The sequence below is a fragment of the Barbus barbus genome (genome assembly GCF_936440315.1).
Source record: "Barbus barbus genome assembly, chromosome: 13".
NCBI lineage: Eukaryota > Metazoa > Chordata > Actinopteri > Cypriniformes > Cyprinidae > Barbus > Barbus barbus.
In genome coordinates this window covers 29,544,832-29,570,206 of record NC_136741.1, presented here as the reverse complement: position 1 = coordinate 29,570,206, position 25,375 = coordinate 29,544,832, and the positions used below count along the sequence as shown (strand labels likewise).

Here is a 25,375-nt window from a genome sequence, read left to right as displayed (position 1 = left end):
GGCCAACTTTCACCACTTGAGGTCTGCCGGTGAGGAAGTCTTGAATCCAGTCACAGAGTGAGGAGTTTAGGCCGAGGTCTGTGAGTTTAGATGCCAGTTTGATGGGGACTATAGTGTTGAAAGCTGAGCTATAGTCAATGAATAGCAGCCTTACATAATTTCCATTGTTGCTATCCAAGTGTGTGAGGGAAGAGTGGAGAACGTGAGAAATGGCATCGTCCGTGGATCTGTTTGGGCGATAGGCAAACTGAAGAGGGTCCAGAGTATCAGGGATGGAGGAGCAAATGTGGCTCTTTACAAGTCTCTCAAAAACCTTCATGACTATAGATGTGAGGGCAACTGGGCGATAGTCATTCAGGCAAGAGGGTTTATTGTTCTGTGTAGTTCACCTAATGTCACCTTATGATATTTTTAATGATATACACTGATCACAGAACCCTTGCACAGTAACTTGGTTGAGCAACCACATCATTTCACTATGAATTGCTGGATAACTCTGTTTGTGACAAATTATCTTTGTGTTATTCTATATTAATGGAAAGATCACATAATGATTGTCAATGTTTGTTTGTCATGTTTTACGCATTTTTGGTCCTGGTCTGATGTAGAGCAGTTCTGCTGGGATGAGGGGTTCCTGCTGCTGTTTCAACTGTAAAGAAAGGTCTGGAGGAACGGTGGGAGCATTTCTCTAGATACTGTAGTGATTGATTTTTGTGGTTTAAAATCATAAATATTCTTGTATGCAAAATGATGAGGTAAATACTATTTAGTATGACAAATTGTGAAGAAGGAAGTTGTGGCCTAATGGTTAGAGAGTCGGACTCGTAATCCAAAGGTTGTGGGTTCGAGTCTCGGGCCGGCAGGGATTGTAGGTGGGGGGAGTGAATGTCCAGCGCTCTCTCCACCCTCAATACCACGACTGAGGTGCCCTTGAGCAAGGCACCAAACCCCCAAGTGCTCCCCGGGCGCCGCAGCATAAATGGCTGCCCACTGCTCCGGGTGTGTGTTCACTACTGTGTGTGTGCATGTTGGATGGGTTAAATGCAGAGCACGAATTCCGAGTATGGGTCACCATACTTGGCAGTATGTCACTTCACTTCACTTCACTTCAAATGTTTAGTGGACCAACACACACGTATTCTGTATTTTTAACAGGAGTGCCAAGAGGACATAAAGTGGAAGTATGTAAGAGACATTGGTCCAGTGTTGTGCTGGATACAGAGTCACCGTGAGTTATTCTGTGGGAGGTGAAAGGGCCTGCCTTACTCCAGATGGACAGTCAAAATCAACAAAATGCCATCAGACTACCTGGGGTCGAATCGGATGAAGCAAGAGATGTCTTTTTATTCATCTCTCAGGACCTGAAGTGGGACAATCACATTGACTCTGAGGAAGTTCAACCTGCCACAGGACTTGCTGAAAAAGTTCTACTCCGTCATCACTGAATCCATCCTCTGAAATATAAAAATACCTAAACAAGCAAGAGATGTCTGTTTATTCACCTTTAAATATGTGGAGGACCTGGGGCCTGTTTCATAAAACAAGTTTACCAAATAAGCCAGGCTTATTTCAGTTAGTTACTGGTGAACAAGTGATGCAATGCTACATTTCTCCAAATCTGTTCCTATGAACAAACAAACTCATCTACATCTTGAATGGCCTGAGAGTGAGTACATTTTCAGCCAATTTTCATTTTTTAGGTGAACTATTCCTTCAAATATTACAAAAAGCATGAAGTCTTTTTTTTTTGTGTTAGGCATGAATTTAGTATTCTGAGCATTCAAGACAAATTTATAAACTTGCACAGATGTCCACAGATGTTGCACAGACTTTGAACACAAAGGTGTCATCAGACCAAACTACACAAATGGTTCAGTATGATTAAATCCCACTGCCACTTTATATCTGGCCACATTATGCCCGGAAACAAACTCTCGGCTTCAGTTTGAGGCCTGATTATATCATGAATATTTAACTCTCTATCGCTGATTGACAAACATCTCGTCAAAATGATGGGCATCAATCAAAGTGAAAACACTGAAGGAAATGAAGAAGAACCCAGAGAGAAGAGACAAATCCAATGTCACAGTATCATAAAAACATGACCTGAACACAATCTTAAGACATCTAATATAACCTTGGAAGAAAATGTATGAATGCCATACTATGGCTCGCTGAAGGCGTACTATGAAAACGAACGAAAACGACATTGACAAATGACTCAAGTGACTTCTGAGTGTTTTCAATGATAATAAAATTATAGGCGAGCCATGATGATGTCATGCCATTATTCAGACCTGACAAGATGAGACGTTCTGATTTAAGGGCCTCCAGTTATTTATTAAGACACCGGAAGGGGGGCTGAATAATAATTGTGTCAACTGAAACCAATAAATGTGAACACAGTTCAGAGAGACAAAAACAATGATGGCACAAATGCACCAAAATTAGCAACAAAGAAATCTTAATACTATAAGGCCTACTGGATCATATTTGATATGCAAATTTCAAAGGCTTTTAAGTGATCTACATGTTGCACACAATCCTTTCTGTCATCATCTGATTGATAGTATCACAAAGCCTTTTAGTATCACTGTACAAACGTCCACCTTCAGATTGTGGTTCATGTGTCTTTTTGCTGTTAAATTATTATAAAGCAAATGTATAATAACTTGTGAATATTGTAAGTAATTATGGCAACACTTTACAGTAAGGTTCCATTTGTTAATTATATTTAATGCATTAGCTAACATTGAGCAATACATTGTTACAGTATTTATTAATCTTTGTTAACATTAGTTAATAAAAACACAACTGTTCATTGTTAGTTCATGTTAGCTCAGGTCCATTAAATAATATTAATAGATACAATAATAATGTATTAGTAAATGATGGAATCAAAATGAAGATTAATAAATGCTTTGTCATTGCTAGTTTATGTTAACTAACATTAACAAATGGAACTTTATTCTAAAGTGTTACGGTAATTCTTCAAGATGAACACTTTATGGACTGAAGCATCTTTGGTTTATTTAGCTATCCATAAATCCTTTTCTTTTAAATAGAAAAATCATGTTTTATATTTATTTGTTCATCTCTCATCCTCATGTATTGCATTGCATTATATGTTTTAAAACTACAAAGCTTTTATGATAAAGATTTTATGTAAATATCTGCTATACTCAGTGGTGGAAACTGACTAACTTTTTGGTCACATAAATATCAGCATCTTGCACACTTTTGCTCAGTTTGAGCTTCTTAATAAACCTGAGGTCTTTTCTTGAGTTTGAGCTGCATATTCTCCTCTGCATCATATATGAGACATAAACGTTGATATGAGTTGTGGATCCCAGGAAGACTAGTAACCACTTTGTGGAAGCTAATGGGGATCCAAATAAACAATAAAAGCCTGATACACCCAAAAAGTTTTTTTTTTTTTGAAAAATATATTTTCTAAAGCTTCAAAAAACAGGGTTAAAGACATTATTGTGCAAGTTGCTCAAAAACAATTTGGCAAAATGTCCTCAATTTGGGCAGCATGTTCAGTTAATCCATTCAAACTGATGTGGCAGCAGTGGGCGGCGTTTTAGTCATTGCACTTGACTCTATTTGGCACATCAGACAAAAGAACTGTAAAAGTGGTTAGGCATCCTAAACTGCTGATTGACTTAGATCATAGCAACATTCAAAACATTGCATCACAAATGCATAAAACATGCCACATTATTTAACATCATAAACTTCAATCACTTTCTATATTAAGATTACATTATAAATGTCTTCAAATAAGTCAGATAACCTTATCTTGGCATTTAATACTATATCTCATTTAAAATGATATGACACCGCGTTAAATAATACAAGCACATTCAAATACAATCTACACGCCAATAGATCAAAGGTCGCTGCATGTATAAATGCACTAAAATAGACACAAAAACAGAGACTCCAGCCAGTTGCATGAGCATGTAACTCTGATAAACTCAACTAATCATAATTAAATGTGTACCTTGAATGCAATGCAAGCAGCGTGAAAGCGTCTGCCAAATGCATGAATGTAAATACGAATCACAGTTAAAAACAAAACCCCACGCTTCCCCGAAACAATGCTCTCCTCCAACACATGCATCATCTCCTCCATACTGATGACTAACGCTCCAGCCACGACAAAAGAGGAAAAGCAACAAAAGGCTCACCGATCCCCCGCGTTCAGGCAGGGCACAGGCTGCCTTCAGATCCCAGGCATGTGGGACCCTCCACCGCCAAAAACCAACCCAACTGCAGCTCCTCTACACACTTTTGTTCAGTTTCACCTCTTTGTTCCTGGGTTAAGCGTTTCGTTAGGCTTTAGAGTAACTGCAGACGCAGTCAAACTCACTGTATCTCTAATGCCGGGTAGTTAAAAACACGTCTTTGTGAAAAAAAGTGGGTGTTCACAAGTGCAGCAGTGTGTGTGTGTGTGTGTGTGTGTGTATGAGAGAGTGAGAGAAAGAGAGACTAATCACATTTGACTTGAATTATTCTGACAGAGTGAGGTGGTGGGGGGCCTTGGGGTGAATTCAGCTTTAAGGCTTCTATTTATTTTCGACAAAAACAACACTGAAGAAACAATATTTGGGGCTATTTTCAACATAATTGTATTATTTTAGTAACTTATTTTATAGTATATAGCATATTTTAGAATATATATTTTTATATAAAAATTATTTAATGACAATACAGACATTTTTAAACATCATATCAGACTAAAAGATTAGACTAACTAGAGAAAGTCTCACAAATCTCAGAAATTATATAAAATTGTAACTGTAAGATATTTTATATTGGATTGGAATTCAGCTTTAAGGTTTCTATTTCTTTTATTTTACAAAATACTAAAGACTATTGGTGCTGTTTACAATGGATTTCCCTCGTAATTATAAATGTATAGCATTTTATTGCAGTTATACAGCAATAGTATGATAAAACAATCTCATGAAATGATGGAAACGCTGCTTTACAGTTATGTGATATATGTGAAATGTCATATGAAGATGATAAACAAAGACCAGGAATGGCAGAACCGCTGGAACACTTCCTGACATTTTCCCATGACAGTATTAAATACAGTGATGTCAATGATTGATGAATGAGTTTCTGTGTCAGGGACAGGGACATAAAAATGTCTAGTGGCATGTTAAAGACTGTTTACCAACCAAAGCCTAGCATACATTTCTCATTTCTCATCAGGCCAGTAATACAATTGAATGTTAAGTTATAGTTAAAAACGGTCTAACCAGTTTGTTTGCTTTTGGAAATACAGAAAATGTAAGCAGATTTAATTATTCTAAATATATACTACTTTTCAAACCTGGGTTCTGATAGCTCAGAACTGAACCCTTCAGAGTTGAAGCCTGCCGCCAAATATAAAGTTCAGACCTCTACAATATTCTGACTCGAACAGAGTGGTCCTGACTCCTGACTGAACTGATTATTAAAAAATAATAAAACTGTATATTATTAAGCTGCTTCATATTCTTGTGGAAACCATGATACATTTTTCAGGATTCCTTCAAAATAGCAGCATTTATTTGAAACATTTGTAAATATATTTTTATTTTTCACTTTTGATCAATTTAATGCATCCTTGTGCCATGAGACAGAGCAAATTAAAGGGACAGTTCACCCAAAAACAACAATTCTCATATCATTTACTCATTCAAACCCAATAGATTTAGATGAACTATTCCTGCAACTCTTTTGACAAATCAGTAATCACTCGGTTATCATTTACGTATAGGGCTGAACGATTAATTGCATTTGCGATTATATCGCGATATGAAAAAACGTGATTTTTCAACTGCAGAGGCTGCGATTACACTCTAATATGAGAGAAAGCATAATAAATTAATATTAAAGGTCCTTTCACACGGGACGCGGCAGTCGCGAGTGTCTAGTTCATTTTCAATGGGAGACATGCTGAAAGCGGGCGGGCGGTGTTCGTGCACCCAAAATCCAGCGGCAGCCGCATTGGCTTTAACCAATTACTGAACAGAATATTAACACCCAATCATAGAACATTTCACTGACCTCATGTGTTGAAAACATGATGATATTGTCACGGTGCACACACGAGGGAGGAACCAGGAACACGCAGACGAGGATATAAACTCAAATAATAGTCTTTACTGAAGATCAGGACAGGGCAGGACAAGGCAAGGCAGACAAGGACATCACACACCGGGGTTAACGAGTAGACCAGACGACCCGAAACTGAACAGACAGGAACTTAAATACACACGCTAATGAGACGAACACGGCTAGACAAGAATTAACTGATGATTACATATGACAAGGACAGGAAACAAACCAAATATGGGCACAAGGGGCAGGAACACATGACAGACACACAACAGTTCCCTGACATAACTCCCCCCTCCCGAAAGGCTCGTCCCGAGCCTTAACAGTTCCATCAGGGAGGGGGGGTGGGCGCTCTGGAGGCCTCTCAGGACAGACACGGACCACAGGACGGGGACCTCCAGAGCGGAACAGACAGACAGGACCCATGGCGGAGCAGGGAGCTCAGGAGGCCATGGCAGGTGGTAACTGTGGCCATGGCATCCTTCATCGGCCCACCCACTCCACCCAGAGCTCTACTACCCCCCCCCAAAATTTCCATGGGGAATCCAGGGGGTATCAGGAGCCCTCCGGGGCTAGACAGACAAAACACGACAAGACACGACAGGAAACCCTCCAGGGTCAGACAAACACGACAAGACATCCCACAGGAACCCGAAGCCCTCCTGGGCTGGCTAGGAAGCTGAGTCTTCCTCTGGGCTTGACGAGGAGTCAGGGGCCCTTACAGGGTCCCTCAGCAACCTCCTCCACTTCTGCGACGGGGGGGCAAGCGGCTGCGACTGGCCTCCATGGCCACAACTCAAGGAGCCGCCTGCCCCAGACGAGTCTCCATGGACAAGACAAGACATGGTAAATTTAAAATGTTCCTGTGGGCACAACGAGACATACATATGGCACTCCTGGCCATGACGTGTGGACTAGATCCACGGAGAGGGTAAAGGCGACCGATGGGCATGAGTCAGCGGCAATCCGGCGGGCTTGAGTCAGCAGCAATCCAGTGGGCCTTGAGTCAGAGGCTGGCCGGCGGGCATTGAGTCAGAGGCGGATCGGCGGCGTGCACAGGGGAGCCGCCGACGGTGGGTGGGCTTTCCCCACGGACGGCGACGTGATCTCCCGCGAACGGCGGGGTCGGTGAGCCGCGGAAAGCGGCGGATATCTCCCGCGATCGGCGGGTTGGATGAGCCGCGGACAACGGCGAACTTCTCCCGCGATCGTCAGACTGCAGGGCTCGCGGCCAGCGGACTCGCGGCACTCGCGGTGATCCCGCCGAACTCCCACGCGGACTTGCAGTGGGCTAAGGCGGGATGCCGAGCGGCGACTTCCATGCCGCGAGGGACAGACAAACAGGAACAAACAAAAGACTTTTAAAAAACGGAAAACAAAACGAGGTGAAGGGGCGCCGCTTACTGTTTAGGTCTGGTCTTCTGTCACGGTGCACACAGCAGGGAGGACACAGGAAACACGGAAACGAGGATGTAACTCAAACACATACTTTACTAGGACATCAGGGCAGGACAAGGCAAAGCTTACGCACAGGAACACCGGGGAGTAACGAGTAGACCAGACGCCCCGAAACTGAACAGACAGGAACTTAAATACACACGCTAATGAGACGAACACGGCTAGACAAGAATTAACTGATGATTACATATGACAAGGACAGGAAACAAACCAAATATGGGCACAAGGGGCAGGAACACATGACAGACACACAACAGTTCCCTGACAGATATATTTTCATGATGGAATTCTCCCAGTGCTCCCGATGGCCAGTCCGCCCCTGTGTATATATATTCTTATTTATTTATTTAAAATCTGTCTAAAGTTAACAGACAGTGTTTAAAAAGTGCAATCCACATGTCTACATATGTTTATTACAGTGACTTGGAATTAATTACTGAGTGTGGTAAAGCAATAGATTTGTGTTTATATTTCTGCAATCTACTTTAGTTTGTGTAATTTGTTACTGACTTTCATAATAATGTTTACACCAGGCTTATTTGTCAGTGCTTTATGTTGCCATAATTATAACATGCTTACAAGGCTGGAAGTTCAACAAATCATGTGTGCATGTCGACAGCCCTCAAATACATCACAGTCAATGACATCTAAAGAGAGACCCAGCTAAGAAAATGGAAATGATATCTAAACTTAGAGATAACTATGTGTTTCTACCCCTTCAATCACTTTAACAAGTGGATTATTGCTTTTATAAAATGTTAAACACCAATGCTACATATACTGTAAGTAAAATCTGCAGTACATTTCTCTGGTATGCCTCAAACCACCAACCTCACTTGAGGTCGAAGCAAAAAGGATGGAGTGAAGAAAGCCGTAATGAGAGATGGATGAGGAGGAGAACTGACTCTTATTGATCAGTCAGCAGGAGGAACAGCATGAGCAGCAGCAGAAGTCAAGCCCACACATACACACTCAAACCTAAAAGACATTTAGCCATTTTTATGGCAATGCGGTGGCTATTTGGATGGTAAATTCAGTGAATACTGACTCAAACTGTACACATAGTCTGACCTGAAGTGCCCCTGAAGTGTCCTGCTGCTGTACATCTGCAGTCCTCCACTGCAGCACTCATGAGACCTACAGATCAATGAAGACAAGCACAGCCTATACGCTGGTCCTGTTCCTCAAACATACAAGCGCTTCCAGATCAGAGCCTGACGACTCGAGCTGCACAGAGTTCCATGGAATTCCAAAGAATTCTGATGCTTGTTAGTCATTCATTTAAACATATTCTCTTGCCTTTGTATGTTCGTTTGCTGAAAACTTTGTCTAATTTGATCATGCTTTCAGCTGCCAATAAAAGTCTGGCTTCTGTTTTATCACATATCCTGCTAACAGGGAATGATCTCAGAAAAAGCTCTTTTCTCTCTAAACGTTATGACCCACACTGTAAAGAATTATTTTTCAAATGTAATTATTGTCATGCATTCAGTTTCAGTCTTTCTACTTCAAAAAGTCACGTTTAATTTGATGTGTTGCTATTTCTTTGTAATAATTTGCGAAATTTCTGTGTGAAAGCTGCCAGCAAATCCTACACCATTTTTATTTTCAGTGCACGTTTTCCATTTCTGAAAATGCAAGAGTGGCAGGATTATGATCAGCTGTTCTTCTGAGCCCAGGACTGATGAATAATTCATTGCCTTCAGTTAACAGATCACAGCGACAAACGATTCTAGAGTCCCTGCATACCCGCATACATCAAAGCACTATAACTTGAGCCATGTGGGCTGTATTTTCTCTCGGTCGGCTGAAATGCTTCATCATGCATGTGTGATGTGACTCCAGATCTGATGTCACGGCTCATGATTTCCTCACACAACCACTTCAAGTTCTTGCAAAGGTCTCATAAGATAAGACATCTTCTGATAAACAGCTTTACATTTGGGCAACTGACACCAACAGTGTCACATGCTATACAGTCCATGGAAAACTACTTTAAACATATTTTTAGATCATTCTTGAATAGTTATCACGCATTGTTTGACATCACATCAATTGAGAAAATATCTGGAATATTTGTATTTGTAGAAATTTTTGTCAGGACTTGGAAGTGAACTGCAAAAAAGACAAGTGGTGATGGGGGTTTTTTTTTGTGGGGGGGGGGGGGGGGGGGGGGGGGCTTTGGGTTATATTATCACCAGGGTCCAAAATATGAGACCCCCACTGAAAATCCCTCTGTTTTGCATTTTACTGTCCTAATCTAATACAATATTTTCATATAAATGCATATAGACACTGTAAAAATGCTCACCATTTCTTTGCAATTATTTGTAAATGAAATCAGATGTTTCTGAGTGAAAAAAATATTTTACACCAATTGTAATATGCTTTATTTTGTGGCATTTTATAATTTTTTTATAAATATTACAAATACTAAAATAATACTATTAAAATGTGGAGATGCAACCTTAAAGAACAATCCTGTAACCTAATGCAGTCAAGTTGATTCAGTAATAATAAATAATAAAACAGAAGTTATAGAAAATTACTTCAAAGTAAAACCTACAAAAAAGTTTATAAAAATTATACTAATTTTGTTAATATATTTTATAATTTTTTACAATGTTACTTTTATCAATACTTCTATATTATACATTTATTTTGTTTTATATCCATTTCTATCACTATTAAAAATGAAAATGTGCAGATGTGAGAATGTGCAGAAGCTGTTTCTCTCTGATCAGCATAAACCAATGCAGATTGAGAAATTTTATAAAAATGTTTCAATGTAAACCCTACACCAATCTTTTTTCAGTGACTTTTTCTGCATACAAATTAGTCATTTTCTATCCCTTATTCTCCTCAGCAATGACTGGCTTCTCTTTGCTGTCTGCAGCTATAAATAAAGCATTCAAGCGGCACCCTGCACCGAAACTAAACACCTCTCTCCCAAAAGCTCTCCACACGGCCAACAAAAACAGGCTGGATGTCCAAACACACCGAGGCTTTCGCTAACACGCTGCCCTGCACAAGTCAACACAATTTCAGCCTATCGGCTCTACATCGAGTAGATTAGAGCAGTCCTGAAAGGTGACGGTACTGAAATAAGAGAAGACGTAATTTCCTGAGCTGAGAGGGAAACTTCAGCACATCCTCAAGCACCTCTGTGGTACTGACAGAAAAGCTTCACGTTACAACAATAGGGGCTGTAAAAGCCCTGTAGATAACACACTCAATCATAATGCATGATGTCACTTTATTAATGTGATACTTGCAGGCATATTTGCAGATAACTGATATCTGATGCCACTGGAATTTCATTAATTCATCATCATTCATTATAACTCACAAATGTTAAGCTTTTGTCAGCTTGACTAACTTTCAAAAAAGTTACATTTCACTGCATAATCAAATTAAAGAAATTATTTTTAATTACATTATTTATGTGATGATTAAGTATATTTTGTTCTCAAATTCTAATTTTTATAATGCATCTAGATGTTTTAATTTATATTTTGTTTTGTAAATCCTATTATTATCAATATTGATTCTAAGTAGATTATTTTCTATTATTTTAATTATAAAATAATTTAGCAAAAATCAAAGCCAGTACAACAAATATCATGATAAATAAATTACACTATATCCTTATTTTTCACATATTGGTAATCACATAAAAAAAGGCTTAATTGTATAATTGTAATTGTAATTTGTACAAATAATTAGCAAGTAACACATTGAATTAAACATGAAATACTATTTTCTTATATACTCCAATAATCTCTGTTCTATTTACAACGATGAAAAATACTTTTTACAATGTATAAGCATAATATAATATAATATAACATAATATTTCTTTTGATTTTGGTGTGAAATAACCTGGACATATTCTTGCCAGGTTTCATGACATTCACCCTTACTCATGCTATAATTTACTCAAGACAGACTTTCAGTATTTGATTTAGACTTAAAATATTTGTTCAGTATAAGACAATGCCTCACCTGGTAAATCCAGCCTAAAAGAGGAAGATGTTCCAGGACCTGCGAGTGACACTGGATACTCCTGACCAGTGTTGGACTAATGGGTGTGTCTAAAGCTGCCAAACGTAACTTTACTCACTCTCTATTACAGATACATACACACACAGTATATATTCATTTAGAAACATTTGCTCTGACACACACTCATGCATTAAAGTGAACTTTGACAACCCCACCCAGCAGACAATCAATGATTAGCCAGAGCAATGACAGGTCAACATTACCACACACTGAGTCTTAAAAAGACAGACGCAATCGAAAATACACTTTTTTCTTTTATCAAACTCATATTTCAGGTCAAGTCTTCATTGAAGGGATGCTATTTGTTACATGTTACATACCGTTTAGTGCATGCATGCATACTAGTAAGTGAATCGGGAAGCAGACATGGGTATTAATGCCCCAAAAAGTAGTTGAGAGAAGCATTTCTAAATGATAGAATAAATATTTTTTTAAAGTATCGGGACTAATACTGATGGATACGGTGTTGTTCAATATTGCGGTCAAAAAAGGAAGCCAAATGGTGCTAATTGGCAACTAAAAGCTGTTCAGCACACAGTGAACTGGATCTCGCCCACCACAGGAACCAGTCAATAGCATTGATCAGGCCAGACCGAGGACAGCAAATATCAATAGCTGAGATGCTCAGTGCTGAGACTATAACTAAACGGCTCATGTTAGTAGAGTTTGCAATAATCCAGGCTATTGCTCATTCTGCGGGTTAATGATTCGAACAAACCAATCACTTTAAGTATTAAAATTTGGCGTGTAAATTGTCCTGTGCTGTTTGTGCTGCAGACATAAATGATGCTTCTAACTCTGTGGCTCATGTGGCACAAGCACAAGAAATGTTTTGTTTTTAATTTTTTTTTTGAAAAAAGGGGGAAAACTTTAAAGGGATAGTTTACCCAAAAGATTGATCATTTACTCAAACCTGAATGACTTAGGCCTGCTTTCTTTTGTGGAATATAAAAGAAGGTATTTTGAAAACTGTTGGTAACAAAGCTGTTTTGGTTCCCAATGACTTCCATTGCATGAGCGAAAAAATGCTTCTCATATTAACTTCTTTTATGTTCTATAGTTCTAAAGCTACTATTTGTAATGCCTACTTAATACATTCTCATTTAAATGAAAAAAAAAAAATCTTTTCTTTTTTATTTTCACAGCCAAATGCAATTTCCGATTAATTCGATTAATTAATCAACACATCATGTAATTAATTAGATTTTAATTATTTTTTATTGTAATCGACTGACAGCCCTTATATATATATATATACAGTGTCAGCAATGCTATTGTGTTTTATTCTATTCTGCAGTGACTGTACTGATCCTCACAGTGCATATAGTGACACAGATGATGCAGGGTTTGCGTGGTAATCAGAGTTTGATAGGTATGTCACTCGTCTTTTCGTCTTTAGCCAGCTCAGCGCCTCGGTTAATTGCACTGGCTAATTTCCAAAAGATGAGCCTCGCAGATTCACTCTGCTAATGTCTTGCCAATTTCACATGAGTTCAAACCCAGTTCATGCTGACAATGGCCTTTTCTTCACCTTCAGAAGTCCAATTTCCTCCACGACCCAAAGGGAAATTCAAAGGGTGCTCTTCTATCCTTTGCCTAAATAACCATATTAATGTTCAGGCCGTGTATTTTCTCTCTCGGTTCCTTCCTCAGCATGAAATCCAATCTAAGAGCAGCTTGCTGCAAACCGGATACTAATGAAAGCCACATAAATGAAGCATAACAACTAAAATGAGCAGTCAGCAGCTACCAACCTTTACATTATTTCAAAGTTTCTTTGCATAAGGTATACCCGTACGGTACATGCCTCTCTCGTCCTCACGCTTGAACCTCTGAACACAATAAATAGATATCTACCACACATTTCTTGGCTCCTGTTCTGTGCATTCAAGTGTGAAATACAGAGGCTGAGGCAGCACAGAGCATGCATTACCAACACTGCACACACACACACACACACTCACAGCCCTGAGCTCAATAACACTAAAAGTGACAGGATCTGTTTGACATGAGAGCCATCAAATGTTCACTGCAGTCACACTGACTGGTATACTTTTAACTAGATTAGCATTAAAGGAGTAGTTAACCCAAACATTTTAAATTTGCTGATATTTCACTCACCCACAGGCCAACTAAGATGTAGATGAGTTTGTTTCTTCATAGCAACAGATTTGGAGAAATGCATTCCATCACTTGCTCACAAATAAATCCTCTGCAGTGAATGGGTGCCGTCAGAATGAGAGTTCAAACAGCTGATAAAAACACATCACAATAATCCACACCACTCCAGTCCATCAATTTAAATCTTGAGAAACAAAAAGCTGTGTGTTTGTAAGAAACAAATCCATCATGAAGACACTGTTGTTTGCAGTTAAAATAAAAGTCCTCTATCCATAATGTTGCTTTCACCAGTGAAAACGTTGACTCATCTGAATCAGAAAAGAAATCTGCACAGATTCTGCATTATTTACAAGCCAAAACAGTCTGACACAGCTCTAAACAAATATGTGTGTGGATTTTGATGTGAGAGACAACAGGAGATGGACTTTATCACTGGAGGAAGCGTTACAGACTCGTATTTTGATCAGTAGCGATGGTTTAAAGTTTAAAACATCAAGCAGCTTTTTGATTCACAAGAGGTTAACTGATGGACTGGAGTGGTGTGGATTATTGTGATGTTTTTATCAGCTGTTTGGACTCTCATTCTGACGGCACCCATTCACTGCAGAGCATCCACTGGTGAGCAAATGATGTAATTTCTCCAAATCTGTTCTGATGAAGTAACAAACTCATCTAAATCTTGGATGGCCTGAGGGTGATGAAATTTTTAACAAATTTGCATTTTTGGGTGAACTATTCCTTTAAAGAATGATGAAAAGGAAAGTTTGAATATAATTTAATTCTGAATATAATCTGACAACAATGACATAAAAAAAATGGCCTCTTTAGCTCAAATTTTCAGGTCCAGTTAAAGCATATGCATGATCAATAAACTGATTTAACATAAATTAATTTACGTTCCCACAGCAGCCATAAAAGTGATACAATTTATGCAAAACAACTGCATTAGATAATGACTTTGTTCGTTCCTGCATTTGGCAGAGGCAAGGTTTAAAAATATGTATTTATTCATATTTCTAATTAGCTTTTATTAGTATGTTTTCATGTAAGTTTTAGTGTTTTAGTAATTTTTATAATATCTGTTTAGCTTTAATTTATTTTTGTTGTAGTTTTAGTAATTTTACTCCTTCAGCTCATTTCAGTTATTTGCTAGGACAACATTTCAAATTTTCATTTTAAGTTGAATATTTATCTATTTTTATTTCAGCTCCACTTCAATCAGTGATTAACTGTTAAGATGAATTAGTTTCTGTTAACATTTACAATACCACTAAGCATGAGCAATTACAGCGATTCCTGCAATAATAAACACTCAACTCAAGTGCTATGTCAGTGTTAGTGAAATACAAAAGCTCCACAGCTGTGTTTGGATTTGAACATAACAGGTGATGCTTTGTGTAGGAAAAGAGCCATAAACAGTGAATCATTCAGTGAATCCTCAAGAGAGCGATGCACAGTCCCTTTATCTCTCTCCTGCACGTGTGTCTTAATAATGTGTTGGAGGGGTTGCGTAACTGCTAACAGCACTGATGACAGTCACACCCCGGAAAAGCAGCACCGCTGAAGCTCTGAAATGCATTTGAACAAAAAAACACTCTTAAAAATAGACGAACCATTGAAGAACTATTTTTGGTTCCCTAAAGAACCTTTCAATGAACAGTTCTTAAAAGAACCATTGTCCTCCTTAGTGTGAAGAGCATTTTAATCATTTAAAGAATGTTTTCCTCTATAAGGAACCTTGGAATGGTTCCATGAATGTTTTTTATATTTTTTATATTTTAAGATATTTTAAGAGTAAAGAGAGCATTCACACAATGAGTGTCCAATAATATACAAATCCAAAACAGTTTATGTGTGTGTATTTTGATGATAGAGGACAACAGGGGAGGGATTTTTTCACTGGAGGAAGAGTTATTATGAATTACGGACTCCTATTGTGGACAGAAGCAATGATTAGAAACAACTGAATAATGGATGTGTTGTTTTTACAAACATGCAACTTTTCACTTCAAGAGGCAATTATTGATGGACTGGAGTGGTGTGGATTACTTTGGATTATTGTGATGTTTTTATCAGCTGTTTGGACTCTCATTCTGACGGCACCCATTCACTGCAGAGCATCCATTGATGAGACACTGATGGAAGATTCTCCAAATATGTTCCTAATTGATTATTCTTTTAAGAGACTGAAGTACACAAGAATTACTTTCAATCTTGGCAAATTTTAGTCGGTAAAAAGGAGCCTAGGAGAACAATAGAGATTTGTATAAAGATCTCATTCATGATTTTGCTTTCTTATGGGTGGGGTTGTGGAAATATCTAACAAACTGCACTTAGTTCTCGCTCCCACATCTTTTTAGCATTCGAGAGGCACAAGTAAACATCTTCAGAGATGTTTAGAAACCGAGAAACGGATTATTTATATCGGATCGCTGCAGACTTGCTTGGCAATGTTCAGAGCATAAATCTCGCATCTCACCTCAGCATCTCATTGGTGTCTTCTTCTCTCAAGCGTTTAGTCTCAAATCGATTCATCCTCTTCAATTAGTTTCTCTCTATCTATCTGAAACTTGGGCAAGACTGCAGAGAGAGATCAATGCAGGATCTGGCAGCAGCTAGAGCCGTATCTGTGCGGATTTGCACGTGTTTGTGTGGTAAGGCAAGGTCACAGAGCAGCTGATATCCACACCGGCTCAGACACACATGAGAATCTGTCAAAAAGCAAGCCAGCCTCCTGGTAATACGACGCTGGAGAGCTGCAGCAGCTGAGATCTTGTTGCATGGATTCCCTAAGGCTTCAAAGAACAGCGTAATCTATCCTATAAAAGATGTCATACGTGCCTGGACTCTTAAAATGCTCTTTATACTGGTTCTTCGCAGCAGCTCAGGTTCAAATTTGACCAGAAACAATGTTCTGATCATATATCTCTCTCTCTTTACCACATAATTCTGTTCTTCCTATACTGTCATCATAAAGATGACAAAAACATCAAAATATACATTTGTGACCCTGGACCACAAAACCAGCCATAAGGGTACATTTTTTTCGAAATTGAGATTTATACATCATCTGAAAGGATAGGACAATATTTGGCCGAGATACAACTATTTGAAAATCTGGAATCTGAGGGTGCAAAAAAATCTAAATATTGAGAAAAATCACCTTTAAAATTGTCCAAATGAAGTTCTTAGCAATGCATATTACTAATCAAAAATGATTGACCCAAACAATGTATTTTTGGCTATTGCTACAAATATACCCCAGCGACTTAAAACTGCTTTTGTGCTCCAGGGTCACATTTCATAAAGTCCTATTCTGAAACCACATATTGATTTGAATCATGTAAATAATAACAAAATAATAGCAAATACCTTTTTATTAATATAAAGTAAAAAAAAAAAAAAAAAATTATTTTATAAATAAAATAGTAAATTAATGTTATCAATAAAATGTTAAATTAATTTAATAAAATAATAAATTAATATTCTAAATAAAACAATTTAATATTATTTTCATTATATTCTTTCTATAAATTATTTTTATAAATAAAATATTACATGTATTTTATAAAGTACTGAATTAACTTTAGAAATACATTGCCAAACATTTATTATATTATATTTTATATTTAAATTTTTTATATTATTAAAAAAATATGCACAAAAAAATGCTAAATTTGCATATTAAAAAAATGCAAAAAAATAATAATTAATTTGTAATTAAAAAATGTTTACAAATCAGAGTAAGTAAATCAGAGTAATAGGAATTAGCACTGTAACCAGGTTACAGGTTGGAATCCCACGTGAGGTGTAAAGGTTGAAAGTAGGTACCCGGGTGATAAAATCTGTGCCTTTGAGCCTAACCCTTGACCCCAGTCATCCTAAAGTGAGCAATGACATGGCCCTGCTGAACTCTGGGTCATCCTTCACAGTGACAGGCGCTTGACCATGAACTTGTCTAGACTGATAAAATACAAATGATTCAGTGTTGGTTATGCAACCAAACAGAAACATCATTCAGAATGGAATAGTGTGCTACTCTCTGCATACTGAACAGTATACAAGTATGTGACACATTAGGCAATATGCAATGATAATCTACTTTCTATAGGAATTTCAGCAGAGTTTTAAACTGAAGCATATCTTCAGATGCACTGAGATTTTTATCCCACTGATAAGCGTTCAGAGTGTAAGGACCTTGTATTGTACCTTGAGTTTAGTTAAAACTGCAATTTTATTTCTCACAATTCTGAGTTTAAAAAGCCTCAATTGTGAGATCAAAAGTTGCAATTACCTTTTTTTGGTTTTTACCCCGTGGTGGAAACAAGCTTCCATACAAATGAGATGGAAAATGTAGAAAACAAATAAATATACATAAGATTAATACTAAGCACTACATAGAATCTAAAGTATAAGAAATGCTAAATTCCTCTAAAACCGCACAGAAATCAGAAGCTTTCCCTGGGAGAACAATACGAACTGACCCAGAGCTAAAGAGTTCAGGTGGCAAGGGACGATTCAGGACCTTGGACAGTTCGAGACCCTCCGAGGGGAGGATTTCACCTTTGACTTGAACAGAAGAAGTCAAAAGGACATCTGGTGTTCACTGCAGACACACACTCACATGTGTATTTACTGTTGGTGGAGACAGATGGGATCAGCAATGTAAGACCAAACTAAATGACAACAGAGACAACCATCAGACATTTACTAATCAAATAACACACTGTTGTAACGATTCACCTTCTTCCCAGCTGTGAGACCTGCTATTGATTCATTAAAGCAGACCTTTGCAGTTTATCATGCAAGAAGACAGTAAAGTCTCCTTTGGGAGCAACAGAAATTGCATTTACTAAAACGGTCTATTGTGGATCTCAGAATAGAGGACCGGGATAACAAGTGCCCTAAATTAGATTCCTAATTCACATGCACTCCAAGGTATTTCAATGGCACCAGGTCTAAAACCATAATGCTTGGTATTTTTATTTTTTTTGTTACAACAAACCTTTTTAAAGACAAAAACGGTCAATTATAAACTTTAAAGTTGCTAACCCCTTTTAGCAGGATGATTTAAGTCAAATTAATGAGCTATTTATCATTGCCAGCATCATATTTCCAATATTGTAGACAGCAGTATTCTAAACAGATATTCTAAACAATTATATTGAGATATGGTACAAAAACATAAGGTACGCTTATTTACAAAAAAGTAATATTTTAGTACATGTAATGGCATTACCATATGATACCATGGTACTTTTTGCAAGCTTATTATGTCCAAAAAGATATAGCCTGTACATGTGCATAACTTTAGAATAGCTTATCTAAATGGTAATTAGTAAGTACATTCAATAAATAGGCTATTAAAACAATCATCCTTACGTCTCTCTGTAAAATGGCTTTAAAATATGCGAAGTTTTCTAATATTAATAGATAGCCTAATAGGTTTTAAGTAGTTTATTTTTGTTCCAATACATCATATTTTGCTAAATGCATGCAAAACGGTGTGATTGTCTATAATGGTGCACAAAAGTCTAATTTATTCATGTAATTCAACTTCATTCGACACATGCATATTAATTCAGGTGCACACAGCGTTCACTGTTCAGCATTGCGAAGAACCGCAGTGCTCTTAAAAGACTGCGCGAGCGTTTAGAAATAAAGGACATAACGCAAGACTGTCCGCATATATCGACACGCAACCTCATTTCTGCTGCTAAATGAGAACAAAAGCATGCGTTAAGACATACCAAACACAGATGAAGGAGAACCAGCCTCTCTGTGATACACACGATCCTCCACTCGAGTAAAACACAATAACGGTGAGCCGTCTGATTCGTTTTAGCGAATCGGTTCGTTTTAGCGAGTTGGCTCAAATTCACCGAGTCTGTTCACAGAAGTGAACAGTTTCATATAATCAAATAAGTATTTCGATAGACATTTTGTTGAACACGGAATACTGATGTATTTGCTGTAAGCATGCAGTCTTAGTTACAATGAAGTGGTTAACAAACGCATTGCGAAACTGTTCAAATGAATCGGTTCGAATGAACGATTCGTTCGCGAGTCGAACATCAGTAAAACACAAAGGTATCGGATGAACACAGCCAGTGTTGTGTATCAAATGGGGGGATGCTCAGCCAAGAGACCCACTTTACATATTAATGACCTTTACCGAAATAAGCACAGCACTAAGATCAACTAATATGTGAAATATATTTGAATCATTCACTTTCCAAATTTTAGTCCAAGACTTACAATTGACTATATTCGACTCCTAATTCAGTCTATTTAAAAAAGAAAAAAAAGGTTGTGGTACAGTACAGTGATATTAATACGTGGTATTTCACATAAAGGTTCATTTTTGCCACTTATTAGTGAAACATTGCTAATGCTTACTTATTTTTGGGCTTCAATGTGTGCATATTGCAGTAAAAAAAGACTAAATCTTTGGTGACATCATAATATTTGCTGCAATATTCATTAGCTACTTTGCATTTTTGCATTAAACCTGTCACTTATAATATCCAGGGTTATTATCTCTTAACTTAAACTACAACGATAGCAAAAGTCATTACTTGAAAATAAATTATGAAGAATATAATACAATTTAAAAATATGTAAACTTATTTTAATTCAGCCAGTTGTCAAGGCAACATTTTCACATTTTTGTTCAGTTTAAGGCAGATAAACTAAATAAACCAAAAATAGACTAAATAGTTTAGTTAATATAATTATTTATTTTCAAATCAAAACAGAAAATATAAAAATAAAATCGTAATGCATTTAAAAATAAATAATTTCAATGATACTAAAGTAATCACTTCTTGCAAATCTGCTCCTAAATGTAAAATTACCTGAAAGGAGTTTGACTGCAAAGCCAGGTGGTCTGTGTCTGAAAGCAGATGGAGGTGTTGCAATGTTAACTTGGCACAGGAGGAACAACAATCAAAGCTCCTGTAAGGTTCAATCCCAAAAGTCCACAAACACATCACAGATGGGAAACAGGAAAACACTGTTCGCTGCCAAACACAAACTGCCAGAGCGCTGATATATTAACCAACACATCTCTTGTTAACGCATCCAGTGAAGAGGTTTAGTCTGCAATTGAATTGAGCGATAGCTTTTGAAATGTTCCCAGATCTCATGCCAAAACCAAAAGACTTGAAATATCTCAAAACAGCACATAAAACCATACATTTCTCTCATAATATGACCTGCTTTCAAAGGTTGACATAAAAACACCTAGTTTGTCCAGTAGCTCTAGAATCAGGTTTAGAAAACATCTAGGAATAGTGCCATAAAATAGTCCATACTTTGAGTTCATTGCAGATCAAATATAAAGTAATAATGCAATAATTAACAATAAGAGGTCACATATACTTAATACTGTGTGCACTTCTGTGAAGGATGTGGGTGTTTTCTCAGCCGCTAGACGGTGATTGTGAGATATAAATATATTCCTCAAGCAGCCATGCAGGGAAAAAGTCATTTCCTTTAGCATTCAACTCTATCCAGCCAGAAAAAAAGGCAGGATGGAGAACTGAGTACTGAATAAGTGTTTGTGACTGTATTTGATGTCACAACAGGACAGTATTTATAGTCAAAACAGCCAGTGTCTGAATTGAACTGGTCACTGTTTTCCATGCAATTACAATGAGCACATAATAATTTAATATTTGTAAAAATTATTTGAAAAAATCTAATGAAAATTCTATATATAGCCTATGTTTTTATTTGAATTATGTCTCTATATATCTAGATTTGCAGAGTCACAGGGTTCAAGTCCGAGTCATCTCTGATTAGCCCTGTAATAACATCATTTTGAGCTTGACTACAATAAAAGTTTATAATTTTTTTTTTCATTTATGTGTTTATTATTGAAATGTTGTTATATGCATGTGTCAATTTTATTTAATTTCTTTATTTTCTTAAATATGTGGGTATATAGAGTTGTAACTTTTAGTTTTAGTTACTTTTTCTTATTTGTAAGTCGCTTTGGACAAGTATTTTTATGATGTGAGTGAAGTAATGCTTCCATGTATTATTTTGTATATATTTTATGAATTTGTGTAAGTATAATATCAACCTGTCCAGGGACTGCGGGTGGAAATTAGCATTTTTTGCTATAACCTGGCACATGACATCTCTTCTTTTTTAGACTAATGTTTTTTGTGCATTGTCCCTGATCAAATAAATAAATTCAATTCAATTCAATTCAAATGACTAAAGTAAGTAAGTAAAAGTAAAGTAAAGTTTTTTTCTCTCTAAGACCACATTTATGCAATTAATAGGTCATCATCTTGTTTTTCTGGACTTGATAAATCAACATTCAAGTAAAAAATAGCTAAAATATTTTTTTCTGTGATTATGTCTAGATCATGCAGATATGCTTTGATCATTTTAGATTTTGAGCTTGTTATGTCAGTATTGTAATTTTGTTAAAACATATCTCCAAAAACTTACTAGAATATAAAAAACCCATTTATTTCTGCATGTGTGTTTATTTTATTAATTATTTTTTATTAAGCCAATATGTGACAAATGAAACACACCTCCAGGACACTAGGTGGCGCACGAGACTGTATAAAGCGCAGAGAACTATTACAGGAAGTAGAGCTGAGGACGTTCTTTCTGGCTCCGGTCTCTCAGCTAGCGTAAAGGTAGGCCGAAACAAGAGCCGAAAATCCGATCAAAATCTTCATCATCTTACTATTTGATGTGTTGTTTCAGCCGGATTTAGTTAAAATAAATCCTTATAATGAATATATCTTAGTATCGAGGTAGTCTGCAGGCGGAAAATATTATATATGAGGCAGGATATGCGACTGTGTTGTTGGCTGCGGCGCGAGAGTGCTTCACGAGTCGTATTAAGTCATTATAATAACAAGAAATGCGAAAATAAAGGCATTATAGATGTTGTTACAGAAAATAAGTCACTGAAGTGCAAAAAAACCTATTGAAACCGTTATTATGTATACATCAACACGTTTAGCATGCTAGTGCCCGCTGTTTTTGGCCATGCTACTATCATGAGTACTGTATTTGTGTGTTTTATGTACATTTAATACCATGGTATTATCATCACTGTACTGTGGTACTACGGCAGGGCTTCCTAGTATGTGTCTGTACTTTGATTCAGTGATAGCAGTGTGCTTTTAAGGAAATACTATGGTACTGTTTATCATTTATATTACGCAAGTGGCACTATAAGATATGTTAAAGAATCCCATGATGTGTATGGTACAATTACTGTAAGTCTGACATGTTGCCTTAATTGTTCTCCTAAGAAAATTGGTCTTTATATCCTAAAATGTATGAAGACATACTTGCATTTATCTTAATCTAATCTAATAAACCTAGCATCTTTGAAGATACTGTGGGTAAAAGTGTTTGCTAAAAGCATAAATGTGAACATAATTGTATTTCTTATAATGAATATATCTTAGTTTGTATAGGGTAAATATTTATATATAGTATACTTGTAGTTAAAATCTGTCAGTAGGTTAGTTGTGTATAGGTTTATAGTGTTTTTTTACTTTGTTGTATGTCTGTATTTATGTAGCACCGTGGTCCTGCGGGGCACCACTTTTCGTTCCACTGTATGTCCCCACATGTAGCAGAATGACAATAAAGCTCAACTTGAACTTCTGTTTTAATAGATGTTGATGCCCAAGAAGAACCGCGTTGCTATCTATGAGCTCCTCTTCAAAGAGGGCGTCATGGTGGCCAAAAAAGATGTGCATCTCCCAAAACATCCAGAGCTCGCTGACAAAAACGTACCCAACCTTCACGTGATGAAGGCCATGCAGGTGAGTCCTTCTGACCATCGTTAACGGCACGAACTTGGAGCAGTTAATGACAGTGTGCATGTATATTAAAATACTTTTACCACTTTTGGGGAAGTCGTGGCCTAATGGTTAGAGAGTCGGACTTGTAAGCCGAAGGTTGCGGGTTCGAGTCTCCGGCCGGCAGGAATTGTAGGTGGGGGGAGTGAATGTCCAGCGCTCTCTCCACCCTCAATACCACGACTGAGGTGCCCTTGAGCAAGGTACCGAACCCCCAACTGCTCCCCGGGCGCCGCAGCATAAATGGCTGCCCACTGCTCCGGGTGTGTGTTCACGGTGTGTGTGTGTTCACTGCTGTGTGTGTGCACGTTGGATGGGTTAAATGCAGAGCACGAATTCCGAGTATGGGTCACCATACTTGGCTGAATGTCACTTCACTTCACTTACCTTCACAGTCTCTGAAGTCATGCGGGTACGTCAAAGAGCAGTTTGCTTGGCGCCATTTCTACTGGTACCTGACCAATGAGGGCATCCAGTACCTGCGGGACTTCCTCCACCTGCCCCCAGAGATCGTGCCCGCCACCCTCCGCCGCCAGACCCGCCCCGAAACCGCCAGACCCCGTCCCAAGGGTAAGAGGCTCATCTTCCTCCCCTAGAAAGCGTTTCAAAATAAATGTAATTTATCTTCATGATTTTTCCATGCAATATTGAAGAAAATCCATAGAGCTTTTCCATGCAGTGATGTTCACAATTAACAAAAAGCCCTTGAAAGTAGTTAATACCTCTCATGCACTAATTTGTAAAATCATTACTACTAGAAAGCTATATATTATGGCTTCTGACGAGAATGAATATAGTGTTTCAACCGCTTATTCTGATTCTATTTGGCACTTGACTGATAAATGGCTAAATGTCAGTCATAATGTGCTGTAGACCTTGACTAAAGGGCAACATGGTGTTTTTCAGGTCTTGAGGGAGAGAGACCGGCTCGTCTGGCTCGTGGCGAGGGAGACAGAGATGCTTACAGACGGTCTGCAGCTCCGCGTACGTACACAATACATACTGTCGACGTCAGCGTATTCTTCTGCCTCTGTACGGTATTGTGTTAAACTAAACCCTCTTCATTCTACAGCTGGTGCAGACAAGAAGGCTGAGGCTGGTGCAGGTGCTGCCACAGAATTCCAGTTTGTAAGTATTGCTGTTTAAATACCATTTAAATGCATGACTCCAAACAATTACATAAACGCAAGCTTGAATTATCCTACTGGGAAACGGAAATTGTGACCCTCAATTTTGCGTATGCGCTTTTTTTTGTGTGTTTTCAGAGAGGTGGTTTTGGCCGTGGCCGAGGACAACAGCCACAGTAATTTTCCACATAATCTGTACAATAAAGGTTCAAAAGTGCTTCTCTGTCTGACTCGTTCATATATTGGTTTGCAGGTACTTGTTAATGCATTCAGTGTGATATTTAATGCCTTAAAGGAATTGTTTATCCAAAGATGTAAATTTTCTACTGAGTTCAAACAGCTGATTAAAAACATCAAGTAATCCACACCACTCCAGTCAATTAACATCTTGTGAAGTGAAAAGCTCTGTTTGTAAGAAACAAATCCATCATTAAGAACTATTTTTTTTTTTCACTTTAGCTTTGAGCTAAAATATGAGTCCGTAATATAGCGGGTGGTGATGGCGCAGTGGATAAGACACATGCCTTTGGTGTGAGAGACCCGGGTTCGAATCCACTGTGAGACACCAATGTGTCCCTGAGCAAGACACTTAACCCCTAGTTGCTCCAGAGGCGTGCGACCTCTGACATATATAGC

At 37.7% G+C, this 25,375-nt stretch overlaps 2 protein-coding genes across 3 annotated transcripts in view; one reads left to right on the top strand and one right to left on the bottom strand.

Annotated features, from left to right (window-relative positions):
• Positions 1 to 19,582, bottom strand: part of LOC306878938 (protein kinase C and casein kinase substrate in neurons protein 1) — a 31,194-nt gene extending 11,612 nt beyond the window's left edge. Inside the window, exon 1 of one of the 2 annotated variants that reach the window (XM_079431558.1) lies at positions 19,515 to 19,582. The gene's annotated coding sequence lies outside the window, so the exon portion shown is untranslated. Of the gene's footprint in view, positions 1 to 11,583; positions 11,722 to 19,514 lie in introns of those variants that run through there. The other variant, XM_079431561.1, reaches the window with a different exon arrangement.
• A 2,784-nt stretch (positions 19,583 to 22,366) lies between these two features.
• On the top strand, positions 22,367 to 24,956 carry LOC306879303 (small ribosomal subunit protein eS10-like). Its single transcript, XM_079432131.1, has 6 exons — positions 22,367 to 22,427; positions 23,427 to 23,576; positions 24,008 to 24,182; positions 24,519 to 24,596; positions 24,685 to 24,740; positions 24,878 to 24,956. The coding sequence occupies exons 2-6, from the start codon at positions 23,427 to 23,429 to the stop codon at positions 24,917 to 24,919; spliced, it is 501 nt and encodes a 166-aa protein (XP_079288257.1). The 5' UTR covers positions 22,367 to 22,427; the 3' UTR covers positions 24,920 to 24,956.
• The last annotated feature ends 419 nt before the right edge of the window (positions 24,957 to 25,375 follow it).

Bases quoted from the DNA above. Each gene is read 5' to 3' on its own strand.
- LOC306879303 (XM_079432131.1), top strand. From the start codon at position 23,427: ATGTTGATGCCCAAGAAGAACCGCGTTGCTATCTATGAGCTCCTCTTC. The intron at 23,577-24,007 runs GTGAGTCCTTCT...TTACCTTCACAG, and splicing joins ACGTGATGAAGGCCATGCAG to TCTCTGAAGTCATGCGGGTA. The intron at 24,741-24,877 runs GTAAGTATTGCT...GTGTGTTTTCAG, and splicing joins CTGCCACAGAATTCCAGTTT to AGAGGTGGTTTTGGCCGTGG.